This window comes from Antechinus flavipes, chromosome 4 (genome assembly GCF_016432865.1).
Source record: "Antechinus flavipes isolate AdamAnt ecotype Samford, QLD, Australia chromosome 4, AdamAnt_v2, whole genome shotgun sequence".
NCBI classification, from domain to species: Eukaryota; Metazoa; Chordata; class Mammalia; order Dasyuromorphia; family Dasyuridae; genus Antechinus; species Antechinus flavipes.
The window spans coordinates 28,079,135-28,103,179 of NC_067401.1; the positions used below are offsets into that span (position 1 = coordinate 28,079,135).

Here is a 24,045-nt window from a genome sequence, read left to right on the forward strand (position 1 = left end):
CGGGCTGCGAGCACCTTCTACCCAAGCTCCCTTTCATCCGTATTCTCTTTATATTTATGTTGTATATACTAGTATAGTGCTTGCTGTCCCCCTCAACAGAAGGCCGTCTCCTTGTGAGCAGGGGGCTTTTATCCTCTGTATTTGCATCCTAAATATTTAGCACAATACCTGGGCCAGCCTGGACAGTTGTGTCTGGCTCCCTCTGGGCTTTTCTTGGCAAAGACACTGGAGTGGTTGGCCATTTTTAAAAATTATTTAATTTATTTAATATTTTCATTTTCCACAAATACATGTTCCAGAGTTTTTTACACTTTTTAATTAAAGCTTTTTATTTACAAAGCATATGTATGGGTAATTTTTCCAACACTGAGGTTGGTCATTTCTTTCTGCAGCTCAATGGACAGATGAGGAAACTGAGGCAAGCAGGGTTAAGTGATTTACCCAGGGTCACACAGCTAGTAAGTGTCCGAGGCGCCATTTGACTCCAGACCCAGGGCTCTGAGCACTAAGGCCCCTGAGCCGGACCACAGTGGGTGCTTGGTAAATGCCTGTTCCTTTTCTGACTGACTCACTGGTTAAGCATAGAGTTTGCAAAGGGCTTTCCTAGGGTGATGGTATAAGTGGTGTTCTCCTCCCGTTTTCCAGTTGAACAAAAAGAAGCTCTGAGAATGAAAATGACCTTGCCCAGGGTCACAGAAGGCAGCTGGGTACAACAGAAAGATAGCGGAGGACCTGGGTTCAAATCCCAGCCTTGTCCCCTTTTGCCTTTGGGCTCTGGGAATTGTTTCCTCATAGTCCCAGGACTGGCCCCAGAGAGGGGCCGAGTAAGTGACTGTCAGGTTCACTGTGGGAAGTAGGAAGGGGCAGTGCATCCTGAGCCGAGGGCACAGACAGACAGACAGCTGATCCTCAGCTCGCCACTCTCCCCTGAGCTCCTGTCACTTGAAAGGAAGATGGACTTGCTGGGTGTCGGTCTCCACTTAGCGGAGGTCGCAGGAACCTGGATCAGGCACCGTCTCTGCCTTGGTTACCCCCCGCTAAGGCAGGGGTCACATAGACACCAGGGGCTGCTGAGCAAACAGCCCACACTGGTAAAGGTCTCCCCTGGCCCCCTCGGGACAGTGAATGGTTTGTACACTAACCATAACCCCTCGCATTTAGACACAGTCCAAGCCAAGGTGCCATGGAGGGCTGGCTCTGGAGTCGGAAGGTCTGGATTAAAATCCTGCCGCTTGTGTCACTTCATAGCTTAATATCCCTAATTTTAAAACGAGGGGCTCAGCACAGATGGCCTACAGAGCAGCTGGTGTGCTCATTCCAGGGCAGCCGGGTGGTGCGGTGAATACGGCACCAGGCCTGGAGTCAATTCCCGAGTTCAAATCCAAAACTAGGGGGAGAACAACACTGGAACCGTCCCACTGGGAAAGCCCTGGCAAACTTAATGTGCTTAATCAGTAATCCAAGCAAAAAGGGAATGAGCCTTTATTAAACATCTACTATGTCTAGTCAGGAAAACCCGAGTTCAAATCCAGCCTCAGACACGAACTAGCTGTGTGACCCTGGACAAGTCACTTCATCCCATTTGCCTCAGTTTACTCATTTGTAAAATGAGCTGGAGAAGGAAACGGCCAACCACTCCAGAATCTTTGTCAAGAAAACCCCAAATGGGGTCACAGTCAGAAATGCCTGAAAAAGACTGAACAACAAACTAGCCTGATTCTGGAGTCAGAAGGCCCTGGTTTCAAATTCTCTCTCTGGTATTAACAACCTAGGTCACCCTGGGCAGACTCAGTTTCTTTATCTGTAAAATGGGAGGCTTGGACCAGATAACTTCTAGCTTAGATCTATGATCCTGCCTCAATGCTAACTGTGCTCATTCAGTCACTTCGTCTCTCTGTGCCTCAGTTTCCTCATCTGTAAACTACAGAAGTGAACTGGTTCTAAATCTGTGAGACCAAGACAAACAAGTGGCTGAAGCTCTTGGGTGGAAGGGGGTTCCCTGTTACGGCCAGTGGTCCTCAACAGCTCCCCATTCCAAAGCCTTTTCCAAGGACATCCTCCACCCCCAAGGCGGCTGGTCCCGCCAGGCCGGGTACCAGCCAGAGTCATTAGGCATTCTGGGAGTGATGGTTGCCTGGAAACAGCAGCTTAGCACTGGGTGATCTCATAAAGGAAATAGCAGAGATGCTAATTCCTCTTTTCTGGGTAGGGAATAATCAAATCTCTGAAGCTCCTTCAGAAAGCAGACTCCTTCTACTTCTGGGCCAGGACTGGTTGCTGCCTCAAGCCAGTAGGGCGCACAGAGAGCCCCTGTAACAGCCTCCCCGGGAGCCTGAAGGGGAGGCTGGCCTCAGTGAGGAACCCGGAGGCTCCTCTGGGGTGGCAGAAAGCACCGGTGCCCAGGAGGGGAAGCCACCCTGGGCCAGCTCTTTCCACCTGCCCACGTGGCATCCTTCCTCTCCCTCCCTCAGCCAGAGCAATCAGACACTCAGCCCAGCACATTTCACCCAGCCTCATTTCCCCCTCCTCCTCCACCCCCAAATGGCCGATGGACACTTAGATAGTGAACTGAGTGCTGGAAAGGCCCGGGAAGCCGCCTTTCTTTAAGCAGATGAAGAAATTAAGACTCAGAATGCTACATGACTTGCCCAGGATCACACAGTAGAGTCAGAGGCAAGATTTGGATCTTTCCTTGAACTTCCAGGCTCAGTTTTTTCTTTTCCCAGAAAAGATCCTGCCTAATCATGAATGTTTACATTTAAAAGGGACTCCTAGATATTCTGTAGAACAGCCGGGTGGTACAATGGAAATGGAGCACTAGGTCTGGAGTCAGAAAACCGTGAGCTCAAATCCAGCCTCAGACATTACTGGCTGTGTGACCTGGGCACGTCACCCCTGTTTGCCTCAGTTTCCTCATCTGTCAAATGAGCCGGAGAAAGCAATGGCAAACCCCTGCAGCATCTCTGGCAAGGAAACGCCAAACGGGGTCACAAAGTTGGACATCACTGAGCAATCACATGTATTCTGCATTAAGTTTGTTAAGTATGGAGGCTTCCCCCAATAGAAGGTAAGCCTCCTGAGGGCAGGGCCCTTATTCTGGATCAGAGCTTGTTTTCCCTGAATTAGGATAAATGAGGGTCACAGAGCTGGGACCCAGAGAGGGTTCCACAGCCTTTGAGGTCCTCAGGTGGTCATTTTGCTGAGACAAGATGAGGAAATGCGCAGGAAAGTCACCAAGCCGGGGCTGGTGGGGAACACCCCCCACCCCCAATTCAGAGGGTCAGAGTACAAGAGGAGGATGTTCTCAGATTAGTGAGCCATCTTTCCCCAGACTGCTCTTTGTTTGTTTGTTTCTTCTAATTTGTAATGATAGCTTTTCATTTTCAAAATACCTGCAAAGATAGTTTTCAAATTCACTCTTGCCAAACCCCAGGTTTCTCTTAAAGAGTCTCTGCAGCTTTCCTCAAGGTCAAAGTCAAGGTCAACCTCCTTTAAACCAAAGTCTAGGTACAGTAGTCCTGGTGTCTATGCTGAAGAGCCAAGTCAAGCTTCTTTAGCTGCAGAAGAAAACTAACCCATGCTTCCTCCCATCGACTGCCGTAACCCATAAGCCTTAGCTAAGCCAGTTAGCCTCCGTTTCCTTGTCTGAGAAATGGGGATGTTGAACTAGAGCAGTGGTTCTCAAAACTACTATTGTCAGTATCTTCATACTATTAAAAATTAGTGAGGATCTCTCTGAAGAGTTGTTGTTTATAGGGGTCAGATTTATAGATACTGATCCTGTTGGCAATAAAAACTAATTTTGAATTTGTGGATCCTCCGAAAGGATTTCAGAGACACCCCACCTCCCCCCAGGATTCTCTGGACAATGATTAGGAAAGTACTGGAGAGGGATCCCAAGGCCCTTTCCCACTCTCCATGTCAGATCTGGTGAGTCTATGATCCCCCGGTGAAAAAGGGCAGTTGCCTGCTTTTGTATGACCTGCAAACTAAGAACCGGCAGAAACAAGCAGCAGCGAGCTCAAGTTGGCCTGGGGGGAGGTCAGAGTTTGTTGACCTCTGACAGTGTAGAGAGAGTGATCTGAGGGCAAGAAGACACTCGCTCTCCCTCCCTCTTCCCTCTCTCTTTCTCTCTGTCTCTTTTCCTTCCCTTTCTCACTTTCCTCCTCCTTTTCCTTGTTTCTTTTTTTTCCCTGTATTTCTCTCTTTCTCCCTTTCCCTTCTCTGTTTCTCTCTCTGTCTCTCTCTTTCTGTGTCTCTTTCCCCCTTTTCCTCTGTCTCTTTCTTTCTCTCTGTCTCTCTTTCTCCCTTTTTCTCTCTCTTTCCTTCTCCTCCTCTCTGTCTGTCTCTCTCTCCCTCTCTTGCTCTCATTCTTCTCTCTATCTTTCTCTGTCTCTCTCTTTCTCCCTTTCCTCTGTCTCTCTGTCTGTCTCTGTCTCTCTCTCATGGATCGCCACCAGAAGGACAGCCGGGGATGCAGGCCATGCCAGGAAGAGAAGCAAGGAAGGGGCTTCGAAAGGAGTCTTGGGACTTGCGTCTTTGGAGATGCAAAGGCACAGTGGCCAAAGAGGCAGCTTCAGCATCGGGAAGCCTTGGGTTCAAATCCTGCCTCTGATACATCCTGACTGTGTGGCTCCCCAACTAACTGCTTTGTGATAGAAGGCAAATCACTTAAATCTTTTTGGGCCTCAGTTTTCTCATCTGAAAAAGAGGGGGCTAGACTAGATAGACCCTTCAAGTTTTAAATTTTATGACACTTATAACCAAAAGGAGGCCTTTTCCTGAGGACTGGAAAACAGCTCTCCAAAAAGGGCTGAAATGGGAGAGAAATGGGGATTTTGAAGGGCAAGTTGTCCTTCCGATACTCTCTCCCCTGAAAACCGTTAGGGCCCGCCCAGCTTGTGTGGTACTCTGCTCTCCTGGCTGTTCCTACAAGCCCCCTCCCCCTGAATCCCCTGAAGTCCATCCCCAGAGCCCTCATGCACCCCCAGCCTCGAGGGCAGCCTGGGCGCAGGGCCACTTTAGCTCCTCCAATGGGCAGTGCCGTGGGGGGAAACTTACCAGTTTCTGGAAGAGGTGGCCCAAGGTGACCTGGCTGTCCCACTGCTGCACCTTGGGGCAGAGATTGTCGTAGAACTCCTTGTGGATCTCATAGATGTCCTGAATCTTGTAGAAGATGGTCTCGATCTGCTGGATGGTGAGCACAGGCTGGGACGTGGTAGCTGTGGCCTTGAGGGGCTTCATGGGCTGTGAGCGAGAGGGAGAGAAGACGGGACTGAGTAAGAAAACCCAAGAACGTGGGGGGAGCTGGGGATGACTCCAAAGGCTCGGGACCCTGGGCAAATCAACGCTTTCAATGCTGAGTCTCTGTTTTCTCATCCGCAAAATGGGGATGATGTTTAATATATCTTGGATTACATGCCATCTGGGGGGGGGGGAATGGGAACACGGGATTTTTCAAGAGTCAATGTTAAAAAATTATCCTTGCATATGTTTTGAAAATGAAAATCTTCAATTAAAAATGATCCCATGGCTCACACTCCACCTCATGGGGATAATGTAAAGAAAACATACAATGAACCTTAAATCCATCAATACGGCAAGGACCTGTGGTTACTCTATCCAATAACAACAATAACAAACAACAGCCGGCACACAGGTAACACTTTAAGGTCGGCAGCACTGTCACATTTGATCCTCACAATAACCCTGGGAGGCAAGTGCTCTGCTTTAGTCCCCATTTTACAGAGGAGGAAACTGAGGCAGGCACTGCTTAAGTAGCTCGCCCACGGTCACCCAGTTAGTAAGTGTATGAGGCTGAATTTTAACTCAGATCCTCCTGCCCTCTTTCCATTTGTATAGATTACAATCTTTCAGTGCTTTTAGCCACAGGCGGGGGGGAAGGTCACTCTCAGGAAAGTGAACTGATTTGCCTGGTCATACAAGCTAGGACACAACAGAGATAGCTTCCTCTTGGAACTCTGCCTCCGGAGGCCGAGGGAAGGGCAGAAATGGGACTGAGGGAATGTCAGAAGCAGAATCGCAACTAGGAGCAGCATAGATACAAAGTTAGAACGGAGGCCAGCAAACCCTCAATTCACAGATGCAGACAATAGAGTACATGACCTGTCCACAGTCATTCAGCTAATAAGCAGGATTTGAATACAGGTCCTCCAAACTACAAGTTAACTAAGGCCGGACAGTTTCTCTTAAACTTAAAGCTTTGGGGAGATATCCAATTTAGGGCTGATATTTACTTTAAAGTATATATAAATGTGAGGGGACGGCTCCCCCCTTTTTTTAATGGACCTGTGATTTCATTGCTAAGGCTTAGTGAGGAAACACCATCCACCAAGGCAAGGTAGCACTTCCTTAGCAACTTCTCAGCTTAGAGTCACTGAGAGATTAATGAAGGGACTTGCCCGGGGTCACAGAGCCAGGACTAAGCCAGCTCTCTCGCCTCCAGGTCTCCTGCCTTTCCTCTAAATGTGAGCCCCACAGGAACGGGAGGGGCTGGGGGACTTCCCTTGCCAGGGTCCTGCCCAGACAAGGGCCCAGGAGGAGCACTGGACCCACTCCACTGAGCCTGAAGCTTGATTTATACTTGGGTGTGGCTGTCACAGGCCCCAACAGGCCATGCTCAGCTCACATGGCAAAGAAACCCGGCATGCTGGGACCTGCCGGAACCTGGGACCGGCGCCAAGCCTGGGCACCCATGGCTGCCATCTGGAAGCCAGCCCGCAGGCTGCAGTCACTGGGCAGCGCCCTGCCGGGCATGCCGTAATAGGTTGTTTGCCTTTTCTAACAGGATCCACACCTTCCTCTGGGGAGGACCTCACCCAGTATTTCATGAGGCCCCATTCCCTTCCCACTCTAGCGGATGGGAGAGTTAGTCTGGAACTTCCTCCCCGGGAACCCCACCTCCCTGTTGCCCACAATGGCGAGAGGAGTCCTGTGCTCTCTGGAGATGGAGATCAAACAAGTCTTTTCCCTGAGGACAGAAGGATGAGAAGTTTCAAATCCAACTCTCCACTTTATAGCTGAGGAAACTGAGGGCCAGAGAAGTTAAGACACTTTCAGGATCATTACTTTAGAGCTAGAAGGGGCTCAGAGACCATCTAGTGTGATCCTTTTTTTTTTTTTTTTTACAGGCAGGGAAATTGAGGCTCAGGAAATTGAACCGACTTGTCCAAGATCCCATAGCATCAGAGAAAGGATTTCATTAAAAAAAAGAAAACCATTGAACTAATAAATACAACTAGAAACTGGTTTTATGAAAACCAATAAAATAAACCAATGATGAATTTGATTAAAAAAGGAAATATGAAAACCAAATTACTCATATCCAAAATTAAAGGGATGAATTCACCACCCACCAATAAAAAGGAAATTAAGACAATTGTTAGAAACTAATTTGTCTGATTATATGCCAATAGACAATCTAAATGAAATGGATATATCTACAAAAATATAACTTGCCCAGATTAATAGAAGAAATAAAATATTTAACTTAGTCTTAGAAAAAAAACAAATTGAACAAGCCATCCATGAATTTCTTAAACAATCCCCAAGATAAAGTGGAACCATTCCTAATAAGATCAGGGTGAAACAAGGTTGCCCATTATCACCATTACTATTCAATATTGTATTTGAAATGCTAGCTTTGGCAATAAGAGAAGAAAAAAGATTAAAGGAATTAGAGTAGGTCATGAGGAAAACAAATTATCACTCTTTGCAGATGATATGATGGTATGCTTAGAGAACCCCAGAGATTTTACTAAAAAGCTACTAGAAATAATCCACAACTTTAGCAAAGTTGCAGGATACAAAATAAATCCACATAAATCATCAGCATTTTTATATATCACCAACAAAATCCAACAACAAAGAGAAATTCCATTTAAAATAACTGTTGATAGTATAAAATATTTGGGAATCTATCTGCCAAGGGAAAGTCAGGAAGTATATGAACACAACTACAGAAAACAAAAGTCAGATCTAAACAATAAATATCAAGTGTTCTTGGATAGGTCAAGCAAATATAATAAAGATGACAGTACTAGCTAAACTAATCTATTTATTTAATGCTATACCAGTCAGACTCCCAAGAAACTATCTTAACTGACCTAGAAAAAATAACATCCAAAAAAAAAATTCATCTGGAAGAAGAAAAGATCAAGAATTTCAAAGGAATGAATGAAGAGAAAAGCAAATGAAGGTGGCCTAGCTATACCAGATCTAAAACTATATTATAAAGCAGCAGTCACCAAAACCATTTGGTACTGGCTAAGAAATAGAGAAGTTGATCAGTGGAATAGATTAGGTTCACAGAACAAAATAGTCAACGACTATAGTAATCTAGTGTTTGACAAACTCAAAGATCACAGCTTTGGGGATAAGAATTCACCATTTGACAAAAACTGTTGGGAAAATTGGAAACTAGTATGGCAGAAAGTAGTATACAGCCATACCTAACACCATATACCAAGATAAGGTCAAAATGGGTTAATGATCTAGACATAAAGAATGATATTATAAACAAATTGGAAGCACATAGGATAGTTTACCTTTCAAATTTGTGGAGGAGGAAGGAATTTGTGACCAAAAAAAGAACTAGAATCATTTATTGATCACAAAATAGATATTTTTGATTATATTAAGTTAAAAAGTTTTTTTTACAAAGAAAATTAATGCAGACAAGATTAAAAGAGAAGCAATAAACTGGGAAAACGTTTTTACATCTATAGGATCTGATAAAGGCCTCATTTCCAAAATATATAGAAAACTGACTCAAATTTATAATAGTTCAAGCCATTCTCCAATTGATAAATGATAAATTGATAAATGAAATATGAACAGGCAATTTTCAGATGAAGAAATTGAAACCATTTGTAGTCACATGAAAAGGTGCTCCAAATCATCATTAATCAGAGAAATGCAAATTAAGATGACTCTGCGATATCACTAAATACCTGTCAGATTGGCTAAGATGACAGGAAAAGATAACAAATGTTAGAGTGAATGTGGGAAAACTGGGACACTGATACACTGTTGGTGGAACTATGAATGGATCCAACCATTCTGGAGAGCAATTTGGAACTATGTTCAAAGGGCTATCAAACTGTGCATACCCTTTAACCCAGCAGTGTTTCTAGTGGGCATATATCCCAAAAAGATCTTAAAGGAGGGAAAGGGACCCACATGTGCAAAAATGTTTGTGGCGGCCCTTTTTGTAGTAGCAAGAAAATGGAAAGTGAGTGGATGCCCATCAACTGGAGAATGGCTGAATAAATTACGGTATATGAATGCTATGGAATACTATTGTTCTGTAAGAAAAGACCAGCAGAATGATTTCAGAGAGGTTTGGAGAGATCTACATGAACTGATGCTAAGTGAAATGAGCAGAACCAGGAGATCATTATACACAGCAACAACAAGATTATATGACGATCAATTCTGATGGACGCGGCTCTCTTCAACAAGGAGATGATTCAAACCAGTACCACTTGTTCAGTGATGAAGAGAGCGATCTACACTCAGAGAGAGGACAATGGGAACTGAGTGTGCACCACAACATAGCATTCTCACTCTCTCTGTTGTTATTTACTTGCATTTTGTTTTCTTTCTCAGTTTTTCTTTTTCTTCTTTCTTGATCTGATTTTTCTTGTGCAGCAAGATAATTGTACAAATATGTATACATATATCGGATTTAATATGTTTTACAATTTTTGTAATGTGTATTGAACTACCTGCTAGCTAGGAGAAGGGGTGGAGGGGGAGAAGGAGGGGAAAATTTGGAACAAAAGGTTTTGCAAGAGTCAATGTTGGAAAAATTACCCATGTATAAAGTTTGCAAATAAAAAGCTTTCATAAAAAAAGAAAAAGAAAGAAATCTCCAGGACCAGATAAATTTACAAGTGAATTCCAGCAACATTTAAAGAACAATTAATCCCAATACTAGATTAACTATTTGGAAAAATAGGCAAAGAAAGAATCCTATCAAATTACTTTTATGACACAAATATGGTGCTGATATCCAAACCAAGTAGAGTGAAAACAAAGAAAAAAAATTATGGACCAACATCCCTAATAAATATTGATGCAAAAATTTTAAATAAAACACTAGCAAAGAGATCCAGCAATATATAACAAGGATCATACACTTTGACCAGGTGGGATTTATACCAGGAATCCAGGGATGGTTCAATATTGGGGAAACTATTAGCATAATTGACTATAGTAGAGATAATCATATGATTAAAGGCAGAAAAAGCCTTTGACAAAATACAGCACCCATTCTTATTAGAAACATTAGACAGCATAGGAATAAATGAAGTTTACCTTAAAATGATAAGTAATATTTATCTAAAACTACCAGTAAGCATTATCTGTAATGAGAATAAGCTAGAAGCCTTCTTAGTACAATCAGGGGTGAAGCAAAGATGGCTATCATCACCTCTATGATTCAATATTGTTCTAGGAATGTTAACTATAGCAAGAAGAGAATAAAAATAAGTTAAAGGAATTAGAATAAGCAATGAAGAAGCAAAACCCATTCTTTATAGATAATGATGTTAGACTTAGAAAATCATAATCAACTAAAAAACTTCTTGAAATTAACAACTTTAACAAAATTTCATTAAATAAAAATAAACCCACAGAAATCATCAGCAATTCTACATATTACCAACAAAGTTCAACAAGAGATAAAATGATAAATTCCATTTAAAATAGCTGTAGACAACATAAAATATCTGGAAGTCTATCTGCCAAGATAAACCCAATAACTATATGAACTTAACTATAAAACCTTTTCACACAAATAAAGTCAGAGCTAAAACAATTGGAAAAAATATTAATTGATCATGGATAGACCAAGTCAATATAATAAAAATGACAATTCTATCCATATTAATCTATTTGTTCTGTGTCATATCTATGAAAGTATCAAAAAAAGTATAGAGCTAGAAAAAATAATGACAAGATTCATCTGGAAGAACAAAAGCTCAAGAATATCAAGTGTACCAATGGGGGAAAAATGTGGGGAAAAAATGGCCTAGTCAGTAATTATCAAAACAATATGGTATTGGCTAAGAAATATAGTGGTAGATCATTAGAATAGATTAGATACAATTACATCAGAGTAAATGACCGTAGTAATACATGATAAACCCAAAGATCCAAGCTTTTGAATCAGAAATTCATTATCTGATAAAAGTTCTGGGAAAACTAGAAAATAATATGGCAGAATTTAAGTATAGATCAATATCTCACACTGTATACCAAGATAAGATCAAAATGGGCACATGATTTATACATAGAGTGATACCATTAGAAAATTAAGAGAAAATGGAATGTTTTTCCATCAAATTTGTGGATAAAGGAAGACTTTAGGACCAAAGAAGATGTAGAGAACATTACAAAATATAAAATGGATAATTTTGATTACATAAAATTAAAAAGACTCTTAGTAAACAAAACCAATGCAACCAGAAGTATAAAGAAAGCAGAAAACTGGGGAGTGGGGGTGGAATTTACAGCAGGTTATCTCTGATAATCTCTCTCATCTCTCAAATACAGGGAGAACTGGGTCAAATTTATAAAAATACAAGATATCCTTTAATTGAAAATCAAAAGATATGAACAAGCAGTTTTCAGATAAAGAAATCAAAGCTATCTATAATTATAGGAAAAACTGTTCTAAATCGCTACTAAAAATGCAAATTAAAATAATTCTGAAGTACCACCCTATGCCAATCAGAGTGGTTAATATGAAAAAAAAAGCAAATGACAAATGTTGAAGGGGATGTGAAAAAACTGGGACATTAACACATTGCTGGTGGAGTTGTGAACTAATCCAAACTTTTCTGAAGAACAATTCGGAACTATGCTCAAAAGACTATAAAATTGTGTATACCATCTGATCCAGGAATACTAGTCTATTCCAAAGATATCCCCCCAAAAGGGGAAAGGACTTATGTATGCAGAAATATTTGTAGCAGCTCTTTTTGTGGTAGTTAAGAATTGGAAATTGGAGAGATGTCCATCAATTGGGGAATGGTTAAACAAGCTATGATGTTTGATTATAATGGAATATTACTGTGCTATAAAAAATGACAAGTTAAGAGGATTTCAGAAAAACCTGGAAAAATGTTTATGAACTGATGCATAATGAAGTGAACAGAACAAAGAGAAAATCATACACAGTAATAGCAAAATTATTCTATGAAGAACTGTGACTGCTTTTCTCAGCAACACAATCCCAAAAAACTAATGATGAAGCATACAATCAATCTCTAGAGAGATAACTGATATTGATTGAATACAGACTGAACATGCTCTTTTTTTCAATTCCATTCTCTTAATTTTTTTTTTCTTTTATTCAAGTCTTCTTGTACCAAATGACTAATATGGAAATGTCTTATATAACTGCACACGTGTAACCTATATCTGATTGCTTATCAAATAAGGGAGGTAAAAAGGGAGGGGAGGAGAAGAGGGAGGGACAGAATTTGGAAGGCAAAACTTTATTTTTTATTTTTTGGAAGTCAAAACTTTAAAGAAAAATGTTAAAGAAAAAAAAAGAGGCTTTGAGCTAAGGGCTACTGACTTCAGAGCCAATGTTCTTTCTACTACTATGATATTGCCCCCATCTAGATTCAACCATGCTTTCTTTTCATTGTGCAATGATTCTCCCTTTCTAGGAGGCAGGTATGTGTTTGTCTGACCTGAGACTGACTGGGCCAGCAAAAATATGAGACCCAGAAATCTCAGGAGCAAATATCATTCCCTAATATGGTTCCCAGTTAGCTAAATAAGAACGATGCTCCCCTTTATCCCTTTTATCTATTGGGAGGCGGGTGGGCACAGTTCCTAACACCCACAGACCATCTGCTTTATGCTTCAGAAAGAGACTTTCCTAGGACAACTAGTCCCCATAGGCCTCTCTGCTAGTGTGCCCTGCCTGGGGAATTAAGGGTGGGGAAGGAGCAAGGAAGGAGGAGAAACTGGCTCTTCTGTTCCTTAGAAAAGGAAAAAGAAAACTGAGAAAGGAGATAGATAGCATTGTCACAAAGTAGCTTAACTTCAAGTTTTATTATATCTTCCAAAAAAGGGAGGAGAGTTTCTTCTCAAATCCCCTAACTTATTTGCAAAATCAACCAACAGCTTTCCAGCTGAGAGATAGCTCCCCTAAGCAAACACAATGGCAGCCATCTGAACAATAGGCATGATGGAATACGGAACTGAGGACTCTGGGTTATAAGGCCTATCTGATGAGAATTTGCAAATGAAGGACTGTTTTCCCACTTTCAAGAGGACAGAAATGTAATAGTATGAACATGTAGGAAGATCACAGGGTCCTATTTTTAGAGCAGAAAGATAATTTAGAGGACACTGATGTCATGAGAAAATTGAGATTAAGTGACTTGTTGAGGGTCACAAAGCTACTAAGTAGTTGAGGCAGGATTTGAACCTTCCTGATATCATTCCATTGCTCTATCCACTGTGACATATTGCTTTGGAAGAACACTGGAGAACATCCACAATGATAAGGGGTCCAGAAACTGTGTCAAATGAGGAACAGTTGAGGCGACTGGAAATGGATAAGATTTTCAATTCAGAGCTTGATAGGATCTCAGAGATCACTGAATCAACTCTATCATTCTATACACGAGAAATCTAAGAATTCTAATCCAAGCCATTTATTTCACAGATGAGGAAACGAAGGCCCTGGGATGTCAAGGAATAAATAGCCAATCCGGATTCTATAAACTCCAAACCCTGTATTCTTCCCTGACATCATGTTTAACTTCGAAAAGAGAAGACTTAGGCAAGAGTCCTTTCAAGAATCTGAAGGGTTTTCATGTGGAAAAGGGAGTAGACTTAAACTATGTTGATTGGAAGAACTAGACAAGGTGGGTGGATGTTACACAGACCCAGGTTTAGACATGATACAAAAAAGGGAAGAATTTTCTAAAAGCTATCTAGCAAAAGAATGTGCTGTCTCGCTGTGGGAATATGCACGCTTCCCGTCAGTGCTAGTAATCCAGGAGAAGCGAGCTGCCCATCTGGCAGATAGGCTAGAGGAGCAATTCATTCGTGGGCTGGAATCGAGAACCCGGGATGAAGGCTCATTCATAGATTAGAGCTGGGAAGGATATCAGCAGCCATCTCAACCAGTCTCATTTTTCAGAGGAGATTAAGAGACTTGCCTGATATCACAAAGTCTGAGGCAGATGAACTCAGACCTTCTTGCCTCAACAACATATGCTTAAGTGACTGCACAGGGCTTCAAAGCCTATGCCTCTAACTCCAAGTTAGTATTCCAAGTGGCAGAACAAGTATCCGATTCCAGGGCCTCGGTGGCCAAATGTAGAATTTGCCTACTGCCGCCTTCCCTTCCCATGATGCATCCTCACCGCACCAGCCAAGAATCTGGGTGTGATGATCTGAGATGCAGCCATTAGATTTTCGAATTCTCGGTTTGGCATACTGCTGATCTCAGCATCAACTGAGTCTCACCAGCAGAAAAAGCTCCAGCTCAGTCTCCTCTCCCACCTGTCTGAAGCTGAAAACTATAGCTCCCATGTTCTGCCAAAGGCGAGAAGTTACTTCCACTTAAAGACAGTTGCTGATCCTCCCAACTCTCAGTTCTGGAAAGGAAGGATTCCAAAAAGTAAAGAACGCCAGCAGACCACATTCCCCCTCTTCATACTTCTGACAGGCTTAACCAATCAATATCCATTTAGTACCTGATCATGGAGTCAAGAGTTCTGAATTTGAATCTGATTCCAGGTACTTCTAAGCTATTTCATAACATCAGGAATTTCAAAGTTGCAAAGGGCCTCCAAGGTCATTCTTTGCCCAATCCCCTCATTTTCCAAATGAGGGAACTGAGAACCAGAGAGACTCAGTAATTTAATAGCTGATGATAGCAATGGCTAACAATTTATTGAGCACTTAACCAGGCATAGTTCTAAGCACTTTATAATTATCTCACTTGATATCAGCTCACAACTGGGAGGTAGGGGCTATTATTTTCACCATTTTACAGATGAAGAAACTTTAGCAGACGCAAGTGAAGTGACTTATCCAGAGTCATAAAACTATTAAGTGTCTGAGACAGAAATTATGGAATGTAAGTGAAAGCCAGTGTCCCTGTGCTGAGGCATCTAACATTCCATAAGCAATCAACCAACATTCATTAAACCTCTATGTTACGCAAGAGCAGGAGGGCTCACAAAACAGTGTCCTTATAGAGCTCCCAGGATATGCAGAAAGATAAGGTGACAGATAACAAACTCTTAAGACACAGTACAGACCCAGGGCATTAGAGAGGTGGATACTGGGTGATCTCCCCCTCCTCCTCCTTCTATTGTTGTTGTTGTTGCTGCTCTGCCTGAATGCTGCTGATTCTTGCCATTTCTAGTTGTTGCTGCCTCCTGCTGCTGCTGTTGCTGCTGTCACTACCACTATTATTACTGTTGCTGCTACTATTAACTACTACTAACAAACTACTGTTACTACTACTACTACTACTACTACTACTACTACTACTACTACTACTACTACTGTTGCTAGTGCTAAACTCTGTCTGGTCTCCATTCCAACAGCCTTGAAGGGGCTCCTGTCTGTCTCCCCTTCACTTTCCTTAAGTTCTTGTTTCCCATCTGAAGGACCTTCCTGACTCTGGACTACTTTGCAGACTAGGGAACTCTAAGAATGCAGGAGCTCAGGTTCCAAGCCCTTCCAGCTTCCCCAGGCTCCACAGCTGACTCACCCAGGTTCCTCCCCCATCCCTGGGGAGGTGTTTTCCAGAATCTTATCTAAAGAAATGTGAACGCCAGCACAGTAAGGGAAGCTGAGGGTGGAGGAACTGGTCAGGATTGAATTGTTGCTACTTGGATCATTTGGGGGAGGGGATCAAGTGACCCTCCAGGACCTCAGTTTCCTCCTTTGCAAAATGAAGGAGTCAGATTTGCTGCTGCTGCTTTTGGTTAGTTACTTCTCAGTCATGTCTGACTCTTTGGGTCCATCTAGGGTTTTCCTGGTAAAGACACTGGACTGGTTTGCCATTTCCTCATTGACAGAGAGTTAAGTTGTAGAGGGCTGAAACTCTGAATTGGACAAGAGAGCACTTCAGGCTACCTATTCGATGTGAGACAATGGCTCTATTAACATGTATTTGGATGATGGCTCTCCTCACCATTGGGGCTTACTGAATGTTTGGTAGTAAGATAATCATAGGCAAGGATTGGAGGGAGGGGGGAGAGAAGTCAGAGGCACTTGACAGCAGGATGAGGAGGGGAGAGGCTGAAGACTCTGGACTCCAGAATCCAGAACACATCTCTGGCAGCTTGCCTGCCTCCTTCACTTCTCTCCCTAAAGACCAAAGACTTTGATTTATCCTGACTCTGGCTGACCCTGAGGCCCTCCAGGGAGCTAGCCCATATTTTACATTAAGTGATTAGCCCAGAGTCACACAGCTAGAAAGTGTCTGAGGCCAGATTTGAAATCAGGGAAGTGAGTTTTCCCTATTTATTCATATAAAGGTATCATTTATAGAATACCTACCATGTGCTAGGAACTATGCTAAGCACCTTACAAATATCTCATTTGATTGCCACGATAAGGAGGCATATGGGGTTATTATCCCCATTTTACAGATGAGGAAGCTCAGGCACACAGATTCAGGGACCTCCCCAGAATAATACAGCTAGTGAATATTTGAGGACAGATTTGAACTCAGGGCATCCTGCCTCCAGAGCCCCTTAAGATCCCTTTAAGCTCTATAGTTCTGATCCAGTGAATAATAAGAGGAAGCTTTATTCCTACAAATATTTAGGGAAGACATCATATTAGAGTGGACTTAGCAATCAATAAGCATGTATCAAGTCAAAAGATCTGAGTTCAAATCCCAGATAAGCCACTTGATACCTGAGTAACCTTGGGCAAGCAAGCCCCTCCCCCTCAGAGACTCTCATTTTCCCAATTTGTAAAATGTGGGGAGAAGAGGGACCAATGGGGTAAGGCTAGATCAAAGCCTCTAAGTCCTTTTAAGCTCTATTTCTATGCCCCTTTGAATGAGAGGGCTTATCCCATCAAGGCACCGTGCTATAAAAGAAAGAATGAATTTCCAATCAAAGGCTCCGAGTTGATGCTTGCCCATTTGTGACTAAGCGATCAAATCCCTCCCCTTTCCAAGGCCTATAAAAGGATCCTTTTTTGGATGAGAGTGACTTTGGTAAGTACCCTCTTGGAGGCTGAGTTTCTTTGTTCATAAAATGAAAGAATTATACTAGATGATCCCTGGGGTCTCCCTTGCACTTCTTAACCTATGATGAAAATGGTAAAGACACACACACACACACACACACACACACACACACACACACACATACCCAGACAGCTCTCAAGGCCAATATGTTTCTATCACAAAGGTCTGGTCTGGGAGCATTTATAAACCACACCTCTTGGGGGGGTGCAGTACCCACAAAGCCATTTTCTCTTTTGGGAACAAGAAGGAAACCACTGCTCAGGCTCCAATAAGAGATTCCCTCAAGTCACTCAGTGAGTCCTTGGAAGGGCCAAGAAGAGGAATGAATGTTTTAAGCCCCAGATTCAGCTCAGTTTCCACCTGAATGGGGGGAGACTTTGCCCCTCACCTGTGGGGTAGGAAACAAGAGAGAATGGAGCCACCCCAGACCCAAAGCTCTCCCAAATCTATTCACACAAGCCCACTGACAGGCCAGAGGACCTGGTTCCTCATAGACGCCCAGGCTGTTGGGAAAGGGGAAGATGTGGAGGCTGCCTCAGCTGCTGTTCACATGAGCAGACCTCAAGGCTAGTGGCTCTGGAGAACAGCAGAGCGACAGCCAAAGGAAACAGGAGCAGAGGCTCCGGGGGCCTCAGATGGTTCCCCTTTTGAGCTACCATGGAGAGAACTCTTAGCTGCCTTGTATACCCAGGACCATATATATATGGCGTCTGTCTGTCTGTTGTCTCTGTCTTCTGTCTCTGTCCTCTCTCTCTTACAGTAAGTTTTTATAGAAGCCCCCCCCTTTAACACCATCATAATTTCCCCCATATTCCTCCCCCATCCAAGAGCACTCCCATAAAACAAATAATATCTTTAAAGACAAAAAAAGGGAAAATTCATAACTGATTAATACATTGAAAAGGTTTGAAACTATGTGCAATGTAGCCCATTTGTGGACCTCCCACTCCTACAAAGTAGGGTGGGGGTGGGCATAGTGCACTTGGGGCTTCCAAGACAATCACTGATTGGTACAAGGAAAAGGAAGGACCATGATGGGCTTCTTCTTCTTCTAAGTTTTCCAGGATCTCGTAGCACTTTGACCTTTTCAGCTTCCCATCAAGGCAGGGAAAGGGCAAGGAATGCCTCCCTCACCAATCTGAGCAGGGAGACACTGAGGGCCAGAGGGGCAAAATAATTGGTTCAAGCTTGGAACCCAGGCTGAGGATCAAATGAGTCGACAACTGTACAGCACTTAATATATAACATAATATTACAAAATAAGATAGTATATCTGTAATGTCCTTCCCTTCCTTCCTTCCTCTTTCCTTCTCTCTCTACTTCTCCCTCCCTCCCTCCTTTCCTCCCTCTCTCCCTCCATTCCTCACTCCTTCCCCTTCTTTCCTTGCCCTACAATATATGCTCTATAGACCTCTTGCTGCTTCTCACAAAAGACTTTCCATCTGCCATCTCTCTGTCAGGAGGGACGCTGGCTGTTGCCATGTCTGGGATGCTCTCTTTCCTCCTACAGGAGGCCCTTTCCAGCCTGAGCTGGCGAGAGCCTTGCCCTGGAACACTACCTTCCACGTACTGGGCAAACACCTATTTATTCACACACTCTTACTCCATCAGAATGTACATTCCTTGAGACTGTTTTGTACTTGGCAACAACGAGAATTTTAATAAGTGCTTGCAGATTGATTCTTCCCAAGGATGTTGGGAGGCTGAACGGAGGCTACCCAAGAGGGTTCCCCGGTTCTCCAAGACAATGCAGCCACCGGCACTTCTTAGTTCCAGGCCCAAGGTTTCCACAGCCCCATCCTTGCCCATGAGGCCAAGGCCGAGCCCTGCCATCGCCCTCCCTCCCAGCCAGGGCACACATTGGCATCCAGGCTGCCAGCCCCACGGTGTCTAACCAGAGCTCAACAGGAGCCTGGAATGCACAAGATTACTTAATCCTCAAGACAGCCGGCAATTCTCCATTCCCCTGCTCCCCAGGGCAGGGACAAAGAAACAAGGAAAGACTTGTTTCCCCATGAACGTGTGTGTGTGTGTGTGTGTGTGTGTGTGTGTGTGTGTGTGTACGCACATAAACACATACAACACAACCAAATCACAAATGGCACTGAGAGAACTCTCATAACCAGGAAGTGAAAAGAGAACATTCAAATCATCCCGGAGGAGGAAGATAGATGGGAGTTTGGAGGAAACAATAAAAACAGAACAGAGGAGAAAAGGCAGTTGAGAGATCCGGCTTCTTCCCCCTTGAAAACACACACACACACACACACACACACACACACACACACACACACACACACACACACACACACGCATCCTTCCTCCCACGCTGGCCAATGACATGCAAACCCTGTGGGCAATCAGGGAGGGAAATGCCCCCTTTCAGTTTTGAGGTCCTTTCCCCACCTTGTCCCTGGGCTCCTCTGGCTGCCAGGGGATCCCGGCTGAACTTCTGGAGCCACCGGGCAACTGCCCACTTTCCTTTATCCTAGACACAGGGATGGCTGGGCTGAGAGAAGGAAGCAGGAGTCAGTACCTGTGCCATTTGTTTGAGAGAGAGAGAGAGAGGGAGGGAGGGAGAAAGAGAGAGAAGAGAGAGACAGACAGACAGGAGAAGGGAGAGGGAAAGGGGGAGAAGGAGAGAGAGAGAGAGAGAGAGAGAGAGAGAGAGAGAAGAGAAGAGAAGAGAAGAGAAGAGAAGAGAAGAGAAGAGAAGAGAAGAGAAGAGAGGGGGAGAGAGAGAGAGAGAGACAGATAAAGAGAGACACATAGAGAGAAGGGAAGAGATGAAGAGACAGAGAGACCCTTAGAGACATTTCAAAGACACTTGAACTGAACCAGGACACCGGCCTCTGGCTCTTGTTGGGGGCCAGGGAGGGGAGGAAAGGGAGGGAGCTATGAGGTAGAGAAAACAGGAAATAACACGACCTCCGCACAGGCCACCTCAGCATGGGGGAGCGGGCGAGCGGAGGACCCAAGTGATCTCTTTGGAGAGAGAAGGAACCTTCAGACAAAGGTCCCGTGCGCAGAGCCACGCTGGCCTCCATGGACTCTGAGATAAGCTGTCCGAGCCTGACAGATCAAAGGAGAGAGTGATGGACGCGGAGCCAGAGAACCTGGCTTTCAGTCTGGGACTCCGGGCCACTCCTAACAGCCCCAGGGTCAGAGATCTGGAGTGAGATGGGACTGCGGAAGCCGTCAGCTCCACAGCTCTTTCTTTTTCTCCTCCCTGCTTCTCTTCTCCCCTTTTATATTATTTTAAAAACTGAGGCCCAAGGAGCTTAAATGACAAAGTCATTCAAGTAGTAAAGTCATAAATGGAAGGATTTGAATTCGCATCCTCTGATTCCAGAAATGGTGATTTTGTGACTGTGCTATGTTGCTTTGGTTTCCCCAACTTTAAGGTGAAGGACTTGGACCCTGATCCCTCCCAGTTCTATGAGGCCATGGATTAGGCAGCGTGAGGAAACTGAGGGCCCTGCCTTAGGACTCTGGGAGGTCTGGATTCAAACCCTACACTTGGACACAAAAAGCTACAGAACTCTGGGCAAGTTCATTGACATGTGACCTTTATTTCCTCATTTAGAAAATGAGAAGGTTGGACTCAATGACCTCTGAGAAGCCCTTAAGCTGATGATCTCATGGAAATAAGCTCTAAGATGCCTCCTGGCAAACCGACATTCAGACAAGTCACTGGGCTCAGCAAACCAAGAGCAGATTTGACAAAACTGCCATCGAGCACCTCTGTGCCGTGCTCCCCCCACCCAGCTCGGCAGTGCCCCGGGGCAGCAAGCACTCCCTGCGACCCCCTGGGCTCCCTCATCTTTACCACCCAAGTGCCTGCTTTGTCTCCCAATTAGAGACTGGCATCTGTCGGCTATTTCTGCATTTGTTGCTTATTCTCACCATTCTTTTTGTCTCTCTTACACTGAGAACTCCCAGCGGCAGAGGATGACCTTGGTCTCAGCCATTCGACGCCGCATCCATTTCTTTGGGGACCCACCATCTGCTAGTGTGGGCAGGGCAGTGCTGGGGATGGCGCTAAGCCCCAAGGGGCTCTGGAAGTGCTCTCAGCTCCGATGCTGTCACTCAGTGACCCAGCTCGCAGGGAAGGCACTTCCCCAATGAAGTCACTGGCCCAGTTCAAAAAACAAATAAGGCGGCGCTTGTAACTTCTTAAAAGGCTCTGCTGATTAGCGACTGAGCCACCAGACAGGGGGAGCGCAGGCAACTTCCCCATTCAGGGATGAGGAGATGAGGGCACTTAGAGATGAAGTCATTTGCCTCAAGCCCCCAGGGTGGGGAAGGAAAAGGCAGCCGGGCGGACTTGCAGAAGCCCAGGCAGCACAGGACAGGGACTTGGGCCTCCAGCCTGCCTCCTGCTCCGAGGGAGGGACCCAAGACATCTCCCCTTTTTCCTTTAATCAAAGAAGAGCTTGGAAACTTTGGGCCGGGGGCATATGAGGCCCAAGCCCATCCTGGGGGTGTGTTCAGAACCGGCCAGTCGCACAAAGCGTGGAGGACATGGGGGGGGACTCCCAGGGGGAGACGTACCCTCCTCCCTCCCCCCTCTTAACTCCACAAAGTAAAGTGGCGCAATCTGACCACATTGGGGCCGGAGGACCCCGCGCGTACTCACCAGCAGCAACGCTTCCAGCTGGTTGATATAGATCTCTTCACTGGCCAGGAAGCCTGAGAGAACCAGCTTCCTCATTTCCAGTCCTTTCCCTGCCTCCACCTGAGGGGAGAAAAAACAAGTCCGTTCTTGAGGAGAAAGGTTGAAAAAGTCAGTTTTCCCTGGGGCTGATTCCTCGGGATGTCCCTCTCCAAGGATCCACAGCCAGCCCTCAGGGACCTCTCACAGAACCCTCATGCCCCTATGGCTCCAGGCCAGAGTTCTCCAGCCTCTGCTTTGAACAGGGCTGTTTTTGCCTGTCTATGACTTCTAGTACTTAGCGCAGTCCTTGATTTAGCAGTTTAAAAAATCTAGATTAATTGCTGTTGTTAATAACAATACGACAATAATCATAATCTTGGGGCTGTGCATTTGAGCTAGCTTGAGTGCCAGGATCCAGCCAGGAGTCATTAACTCTTCCCAACTGGGAATGTTCTGTCTGACGTAATGATATCATTTGAATTCAGGCAAGATGATGGCATAGAGTGTTAGGTTTGGAGTCGGGAAGATGTGAATTCAAATCCTGCCTTAGACACGAGATCTAGAATAAGTTACTCTACAAAGAGGAGCAGGAAATCAGAGAATTAAGAAACAGGGTCCCTGAGCCATAGGATTTAGAGGTAGATGAGGTTTATTTAGCCAGATCTCTCATTTCACAGATGAAGAAACCGAGGGAGGCCCAGAGACGGCGGGTGCAACCCACCCCTAGCTGCTGTCTGAAAGCGGGACGGGCACACCAACACTCGTTATTCTGGGGAAACTAAGGCTTCCAGGTGCTAGTAGAGCTAGCAGGTTTGGGAAGAGAATAGCAACTGTGTGTATCAGCAAGGATTAAAAGGCCTTGTGATTCAGCTAATTTCTTTTTTAAAGACTTCCTTTTCCAAATGCAACTTTTAGGTTGCCTGTAATCAGTTTATTTTCACATCTTTATCTCACTGGGATGATTCTCTAGGGGGATATTACCACTCAGCACAGGAGAGAAAAAACCAGAGGATCCAGATTCAAATTATGCCTTTGCTACATGGCCTTCGAGCAATTTAAGCTCATGGGGCCTAAGCTTTGTCATCTGTGAAATAAGGCCTGAGGCTCCTCCCAGCTCTTCCACTAAGAGCCTTTGAAACATGCACATCTCAACTATTGATCCTGGCTTTCCAGGTCAGGGAAATGCAGAGCAGAATACTTAATAGTGAGAGCTATTTCTGGGACTCTAGGCTCTCAAACCGGGGGTCTGGATTCTTTCTGTGCCCCGGATCCCTCTGGAAGTCAAGTTTAGACAAGACCACGGACCCTCCTTAGAATCATGTTTTAAAAATGCATAAAATAAAATGTATAAGATTATAAAAAGAAGCCATTCTACTGGAATATGGTTACCAAGAGAAAGAATTATACTTTAATTCTTTACAGAGCGGGAGGGAGAGAGTGACCTACCCTTGGAACAACCAACATCCCTGGCTCTTCCCTAGAAACCATCACAGCGTCTCCAAGTGTCCACCCCAGGTGGACAGTGTCACTAGACCCTCCCCAAGACTCAGATTCCCTCTTTGTGACTCCCTAAACTAACCCCCTCCCATCTTCCAAAATGACATTCTTCTTCCTGGGAATCGACAAGACTCCAGCTTTGTCTCCGTTTCAGCTTCCTACATTAAACCTGTGGATGAATCAAAAAATCCAACTGCTCCTGCAGCCTGTTATTCCTGTCGCCGTTCCTGTTGTCAGAGATAGCACCAATCAAGCCCGTGGATGAACCTGAACATCCTTGCCACTATCATTCTTGTTATATAATTACGATGAATATATTCGTCATTGTCACTCTCCTCGTCACGACCAGCACTTATATGTGCTAAGTGCTTTACGATGACAGTCTCATTTGATCCTCACAACAATCCTAAGAGGTCAAGGGTTCTCATTACCCCCATTTGACAAATGAGGAGATTGAGGCAAATCGAGATGGACTTGTCTCAGGTCACCCAGCAAGTACCTGAAGTCAAATTTGAAGTCAGCTCTTCCTGATTCTAGCCGAGTGTTCTAGCTACTGAGCCACCTGGGCCACTGATCCCTGGCTGAGCCCTGATGGTTTGCCCAGGAGATGCGA

General features: G+C 44.4%; 1 protein-coding gene across 4 annotated transcripts in view; it reads right to left on the reverse strand.

Moving 5' to 3' along the window:
* ABR (ABR activator of RhoGEF and GTPase) overlaps positions 1-24,045 on the reverse strand; it is a 283,141-nt gene that overhangs the window by 94,209 nt on the left and 164,887 nt on the right. For all 4 annotated transcript variants that reach the window (XM_051992220.1, XM_051992223.1, XM_051992221.1 and 1 more), the window contains 2 exons: positions 21,918-22,016; positions 5,062-5,247 (listed from right to left, as the gene is read on the reverse strand). In XM_051992220.1, coding sequence (XP_051848180.1) covers positions 5,062-5,247; positions 21,918-22,016 — 285 coding nt within the window. The remainder of the gene's footprint in view (positions 1-5,061; positions 5,248-21,917; positions 22,017-24,045) is intronic.